The sequence below is a fragment of the Rhamphochromis longiceps genome, linkage group LG10 (assembly GCF_057381845.1).
Source record: "Rhamphochromis longiceps isolate RC_006_pf linkage group LG10, R_longiceps_female_GT1.1, whole genome shotgun sequence".
In the NCBI taxonomy this organism is placed as follows: domain Eukaryota; kingdom Metazoa; phylum Chordata; class Actinopteri; order Cichliformes; family Cichlidae; genus Rhamphochromis; species Rhamphochromis longiceps.
In genome coordinates this window covers 24,909,798-24,917,602 of record NC_140566.1, presented here as the reverse complement: position 1 = coordinate 24,917,602, position 7,805 = coordinate 24,909,798, and the positions used below count along the sequence as shown (strand labels likewise).

Sequence of the window (7,805 nt, the reverse complement as noted above, 5' to 3'; positions counted from 1 at the left end):
ATGTGTGTGCAACTGTAAGATAGTAAAAATTGTGTGTGTATGAAACATGTTGTAAAGTTCTTTGAGTGCTCAAGTGGAAAAGTGCTATATAAAAACAAGTTTATTTAATATTTACGTTGAGTCTAGTCGTCTGGTTGTGCTGAAGGCAAATAATGTCTTCCTCGATTTTCTTCATGAAAGGGAAAAAAGACCAGAAATATACCATCCAGGTGCCAGTGGTGAATTCACATGCCAGAGAGTAAGAAGTGATCTTCTTTTAAATGTGGTGAGTGACTGTTGTTATGGCGACATTAGTTAAAAAGCATGCAAATGTCTAGTATGTCAATAGTTGTTGCATTATTTTCCAAAGTAAGAATAGTTTCTATTTATCCAATATGTAGATAATCCACACGTTTGATAGTACACTACACATGCAAAATAATCTGATTCTGTCCAAACAGAAGATGATTTTGATCTACATGATCATCGCAGCTCCAGCAATGACCGCTGTGGCACAAGGTACACTTCAACTATTAAACAGTACGTAGAAGAACAAAACAAATCTACAATGTTAAGTCATTATTAACCTCCTAAGAACTCTTTCATGGCATGCATTTTTAATTTCTCTTTGCTATTTGGGCTGATTGGGACCCGATGAATGTAAAAACAAAGAATTACCAGATTTTTATTTTTTACCTGATTTTTTTTTTTTTTGACAAAAATGAGATCCACAGATGAGGACCTTCGTTTTAAATTTTAATAGTTCAGTGGCAGTCTAATGTCCTCGTAAGTGGATATCAGGCCTTGTAGAGTAAAATTCAGCATTTTGGTCTAGACAACCCAAATGTTGAATGATGTCCACATATGTCCTACGAGGTTAAAGCATTTAAATGTTTTGTCTGATGAGAGAACATTTCTCTTTGATATAGTGCTGTACAACAGTACATCAGACAACAGTGTCATTAATACTATTGCTCAAATTCCATACACATGGATTTTGTCAGTAACTATTAATCGGCTACATAGATACAAAGTTTATGGATTTCTGTTTAGTACAATTACATGATAGTTATTAATTTCCCTCTTTGTATACATTTGTTTATTCATTTTCTTACCAGGGTCTTCAGAATGCAATCTAACTGAACCTGGACCCCAGACGTGTTTTGGAGTTTTAGGAGAACCACTCGTTTTTTACATACCTACTAAACCACATATGAAGACAAGCTTGAAAAAGAGTACAGAAAAAATTTTAACCTTAATAAATGATACATTAATTAGTCTCAATGAAAAATACAAGAATCGTACTACAGTCTCCACAAATGGAACATTGAAGCTCAACAAAGCAACAAAACATGACTCTGGAGAGTACAGCATGGAAACATACAGTTCTACTGACGGTGTGTTATTGCACACAGTTAACATCCATCTACATATACTCGGTAAGACCAACAACTTATTGACTTATTGAATAACATCTGTGTAATAACAATGTACATGTCAAAATGTGGTTTAGAGCTAAAACCAGAAATTTAAAAAGCAGGTAGTTACATGAACAGTTTATAGACTGCATTTATCGTTGTTCTTATTGCTGGTTATATATTAGTAAGTGAGTTATAAAATTATCATTCATTTTATGCACACATTTTATATAAGTAAGCTATGAGTAAGCACTTACATAAAGCCTGTATTGATATGTATTTACACTCCTTAGAGTAGCAGTGAATGTCATATTGCAGTTGATACTGTGTCTATATGTGACTATGCGTTTGTTTTTTTCAGCTCCTGTGTCAGAACCAGCTGTTATGCAGATGTGTTTGTCACCAAACCAGATGACAGTCAGCTGTTTCTCTGAAGGAGATGAAGTAGAGTTCATTTTGTCTTTGGATGATAAGTTGTTGATACAGACTACAGCCAACGGTACAGAAAACAACAGCGTTTCAAATGTTACCATTAACTTACCTGGTCAACTGATGGAAAACCTGACATGTGTTGCTCAAAACAATGTCAGCAGAAAACAAAATATCACCCACCTTACAAGCTGTACAGGTAATGTAAAATATATGTAATAGAAATGAACATGTTAAATGTGTTGTAAAGCTAAAATATATCTTTGGATAATCAAAGACATAAATAACCTGTAACATTTTTCAAAAGTAGCATAGATCTGTTTTTAAAAGTTATCTATGCTGACAAAGTCTCTCAAAGATAATTATTTTTTTTTGCAAAATTCAGTTTTGTAAAAACTAGAATAACTTACCAGGTACCACTAAAAACAGAGTTTCTGAAGACATATATGATAGTTTGCAGAGCTGGCAGTGGATGTTAAATTGCAATTCGTACTGCATACATATGTGACCACATGTTTGTCTTTCAGCTCCTGTGTCAAAACCAGCTGTATCTCAGGTGTGTTCGTCGCCAGAACAAAGGAAAGTCAGCTGCTCCTCTGAAGGAGATGACGTAGAGTTCATCTTCTTATTAGATGATAACTTGTTGATAAAAACCCAACCCAACATTTCAGAAAACCACAACATTTCAAATGTTACCATCAGCTTACATGGTCAACTGCTGGGAAAGCTAATGTGTATTGTCCAGAACAATATAAGCAGACAACAAACCATCATCCACCTTATAAGATGTACAGGTAATATAAAAAAATGTTCTACTTAGATATTCATTTATTTTATATTTTTAATTATTTTGTTTAGTTTATGTATTCATAGGCATTGTTCTAATTAAGTTATTTATTTGAGTTAAAAAAAATCAATCTTATATGTCTATAGACCAATTACCTTATAGATACTGAAGCATAAATTGCAAGTGACTTGAGGCCATTATATCCCCATTATCTCAGTACATTCTTCTTAATGTATTCAATTTCTAGGTAATATTTCTGACCACTGTGTCGTGACTGTGGCTGTGGTAGGAAGCATTGCCATTCTACTCATTCTGGCTGTGTTTCTTGGTGTCCGGAAATTCCAAAAGACTGGCACTATGACTGTTAATGAAGGTAATATTTTAAATTAACTATATTGCTGCTATCAATTTTATCTCAGTGAGTATCACACATGAATGTATGTCAAATTGTTATAAAACCTTTACAGTAAGCGCCATTATTTGTATTGCTTCTGTACAGGACCACAAGGGATTTTAGTAAAATTTTAGTAAAATAATCAATATGTGATTGAAATGCTGATTTTCACCTTTAATTCAATGAGTTTTACAAAACTTTTTATTAAATGTTTAGTAATTACAGTCATTTTCTCCTCAGCTGTAAAAGGCTGATGGGTTATTGTTGTCATCCTGACAAGCAGTGGGCAGGTGGGTTTATCATTGTGATAACTCGAGAATAAAGCAATTGATATCTTTCGTGTATCTACAAAAAAAATCATAACTTTTGAGAACAAAGTGACGTGTTTGGAAAGTTAGAACATAGGTCTATCTACCTTGACGCTGAGGGTACCACTGGCCAGTGGAGGTTTTTTTTTTTTCCAGTCTCTCGTTTTCAGAGAACCAAAATTTACTAGAAAACTAAAATGATTTAAAGTGTAAGGATCAGTTTTATACTTCAGTCTTGCAGTAAGACTGCCTTCAACCCATGGCCTTTAGCTTAGCTCAGGAAAAGTGCATAGAGAGCTTCATGGAATGGGTTTCCAAGCCCCAGTGCAAAGTGTTGATGCAAAGTGTTGCAAGCAGTTGTGTAAAGCACACCACCATTGAACTCTAGAGCAGGGACGTGTTCTTTGGAGTGACACATCACAGTTGGGATCAAGGTGGGGGTCAGAGAATATCTCTTGGATAGAAGAAGAATGGTATATTTGAGATGGCAACTGCAGCTCAACCTTGTACATTTTTAAGAATGTACAAAGTTGTTTGGCCACTCCTAAATGTTTTGCCATCTCTCTGGTTTATTTCTGTGCTTTTTCCACAGAATGATGGCCTCCTTTACTTATACTGACATCTACTTGAGCATTATATTTAAAATTACATCAAAAAGCTATAAAATACAAATTTAGAGCTTTGTTATGACTTTAGATATGATGTCTGCTTCATTTTTCCAGAAATAAAATAGAAACAGAACTTGGTCATGATGCTACTTTTCCATCTATTGTGTAATTCATTGATTAGAGGCTTTGTAATTAATCTTGATTAATCGCATTTAATTGCACAAGAAAATTTGCCCCAAGGCGGCATACTTTTTCATTTAAAGGGGTTTTATTAGGTGACCAAATCAAATAATAGACATGGACATTAACATTGTAAACTCCACCTCTTTTAATTTCTGGAAAGAAAAAATAGGGTTTAAACTGCATTTAAATTCAAAACAGAGAAACAAAAAATAATATCCCTGGCCAAAATTGGGCAGACTTAAAAAGAAAGTGCTATTTTAAGTCCTTTACATACATTTTCAAAGTGGTATTGTCTTTAAATAATAATAATAATAAAAATTTCAAGATAAAGTGCAGTTTTTCTTCTTAAAAAAATAAGGTAGAAACGTGTGACCTGCAAGTGAGAACAGTCTCTCACATGGGACAGAAGTGGCAGGATACTTGTGGGCCAGGACAGACAGCTGTGGGTGGGTCCCTGCTTGACTGACCACCACTGCAGCAGGCAGTCTTTCTGTCGCTGATGGTGGATTCTGCTCTGTACAGACTCAGGGCCCTGTTACTCAGGGCTTCTTCATCTGAATCAGAGTCTAAAGACAATGAAGAGAGGAGGAGGCACTTTGTCTTTGCTGGCTCCTTTGTGGTGGCATCTTTACACTATTCCTGCAGCAGGGCCTCAAGGCTGGTTCAAACCTCTTCTCACTCTCCCCTCGCAACACACTTGAAATCCTTAAAGCGTGGGTCAAAAACAGTAGCTATCTTGAGCCACTGATGGTTGAGTGTAGCTACACGTTGGGATAGGTCCTTTGTGAAGGCAGTCTTAAATTTCACCATGTAGTTTGAGTCATAATTGGAGACCTCCACGGTGTGATGCAGGTGGCAGAAAGCAGGTAAAACCACTGAACATGAGACATATGTCTCACCTCCAAGAAGCTCAGTCACAAATCTGTAGTAGACAGCTCAAGAAAGTAATTATTAATCTACACAATAACTGTTAACTATGGATCTTTTTGAAGAAACAGTAACAATAAGTTAAATAGTTTTATTTACCTGCATGGCTCAAGGACTGTGGTTTACCAGCTCTGATGGAGTTAAAATCACTAGCTTGTGCTTTTGTTTGTCCAAAGCAGCAAAAACAACCTCTTGATTTTTTAGTAGACAAGAAACCATATCCACTGTTGAATTCCACCGTGTGGAAACATCCTGTATAAGTGGCTCTTTCTGTTGCCCCAGTCTTGTTTGCTCCTGGTGTAGTTCTTCCACATTAGCAGGGCTGTCTGTAATGCATCTAATTTTGTTTGATTTTCAGTGTCATGAAGCTGTTGAATTTTACTTGAAATAGTCTTCAAGTAAAAGTAGCTGGAAAGTTAGATCACCTGATGCTAACTGTAGCAAATTTTCTAACCCCCTATCTTCTACCACTGATAGTGGTCTACAGTCCAGAGCAAGCCATTTTGCGAGAGAACTTGTAAGTTTGTCTGATGTTGACTTGCTAATTTTGGTCCTGAAGCCAGTCATTTCATCAAGTTAAGGTTAAATTGTTGATACTCAAACTGACACTGCTGGAGCTAGCAGCTCCCACAGTTTCTGTGCTCGCTGCAACATATTTTGCATTTAGATGGTACCATAAGGTTTTTGCACAGTTTGCACAAAACCACGCTTTTTTCAAGGCTTCTGTCAGGTAGTCTTTTGAAATGAAATTTGCCTCCGATCAGTCCTAGCAACATGCTTTCTTCTGATTCCTCGTAGCTCTGATGTGTGTATCAGTGTAATTGGTATACCAGGAAATCCAACATTAACAAAAGTTCCTCTTTGCTTGAAATGCAAAGTGTGAATAAATACGTTTCCCCCCTTTTTTTTCTAATTAATTAATCACAATTATCGCGTTAAATTGCCACCCCTAATAATTATCCAATTTTGGGCCTAATGCCTTAAATTAAAGGTAATTAAAACTAAATGCTTTATTTCAATCACAGTTTTTTGTTTGATTTAAAATCCACTGTGGTAATGTACAGAGCCAAAGCTACAAATATTGTGTCATGGTGAATGTTTGTGAAAACTTTCTTGCTACAGGTTTTTGATGTACAATATTAATCTCCTTTGATTACACAAGACACAGATTTCTCTTTCTACTTCTTTCAGATGATGCTGAAGAGGATGTTGTCTACTCAGATGTTAGACTGAAGCAGGATGGAAGAGAAACAAGAGAAACACCACCTATTTCAAATCAAGATGAAAGTTAACGTTGACTTTTGGTCAAGTAGCTAATAAAACTATGCCAGTTTAGCAGTTCCAGCTGTGCAGTTAATGTAAAGGGAAACATATTTTACAAGTACTCACTGGATTACTTTAATTTTGAAGAAAACATAAAGGGATAAAAAAGGAATTTAGAAGGCATTTAATATAATGAGATATTAAATTAAATTAAATTAAATACTTAATACTTAATATTCGAACTACATTTTATTTAACATAATTTAAATAAACTACAACAACCCTGTAAAAGTTCCAACCAACATTTTACATTTAGCCTTGGAGATTGAATAAAAGGCTTTGGTCAGTGATGGTGCTTTCCTTGTGTTGTGTTCAGCAGACGTGAGCTGTGCCTTTTGTTTGAGATAAAAACACAGTGAAGCATCATGGTTACTTTTTTCTGTGTTGTCATGACATTAAAACCACAAACTATATCCTGTATTCACTGAGCTGCTAAACCTCTAAACCATGTGACATTACCTAAACTGCACAGACGTCATCGAGAAAGGAAAACTGTATAATGCATAAAACACTGGCTTGTTTGTTCACAGCTGTTAATCAGAGACTTAAGAGATCTAAGATCATGAAAAGAAGCTTTAAATTTTTTTGAAGACGTTTTACCTCTCATCAGGTGGAAAGTCCCAGTTATCTAACCCTTAGGAGGTGATCATTGACCCACTATTAATCATCTGCGACATGACATTAGCCATAGTGTGTAAAAAGGCGTGGGCCATTACCATCAGAGGTTTTGGATGAAACCACTGAAAGACCTTTACCCTATCATGTGACCTATTGAGGGATCTCAGGACTGCATTGTGGGTAGCTGACAGTTGGTGTCATAAGCTGCTCGCTCTGTTCAAAGGTGGTCGTTCACAGTGGACATAGATGGTCTCTTTTGCTCCTCTTTCAAACCAACCATCTGTCTTTTCAGTCCAAAATATGAACATTGGTATCCCTGAAAGAGTGACTTTGTCCTTTAGGTGCAGAGGTACAGCTGAGTCTTGACCTGTCGTGGTGGCTCTTCTATGTTGTGTCACGTATTTGTCGAGTGGCTATGCGGCTTCTCCAATGTAGAGTTCTCTGTACTGCACAGCATATGCTTTGTTGCTCGGCTTGTGTTTTGGATGACTGAGAACCAACAGAGACATCAAGCAATACAAAAACATGAAGGGCACAAACTCCCCTGCAGGCAGTTCTTCTAAGCAGTATTTTAATGAAAAGTGTGATTGATATGAATAGCTTGTGTAAAGTGACATAAATTCATCAATAATTTATGTTATATGCTTGACATGTATGAAAAAGTCAGTAAATGGACTTTGTGAGACAAGTATAACAATGTGTGTTTGGTCGGCAACCTGGTGATGCAATTAAAATTCATTGTCTTTTCAAATGCAATGATAATAAATGCTTTGAAGCTTGTTGACCAACATTTAGATTTCCAGTAATATTTGTCAGGTTTTGTGATCCCAT

The 7,805-nt window shown here is 36.0% G+C and overlaps 1 protein-coding gene across 1 annotated transcript; it reads left to right on the top strand.

Annotated features, from left to right (window-relative positions):
- LOC146660986 (uncharacterized) lies at positions 1-7,805 on the top strand. Its single transcript, XM_085419738.1, has 8 exons — positions 1-14; positions 127-265; positions 441-498; positions 1,098-1,418; positions 1,759-2,025; positions 2,354-2,620; positions 2,861-2,986; positions 6,225-7,805. The coding sequence occupies exons 1-8, from the start codon at positions 1-3 to the stop codon at positions 6,323-6,325; spliced, it is 1,293 nt and encodes a 430-aa protein (XP_085275864.1). The 3' UTR covers positions 6,326-7,805.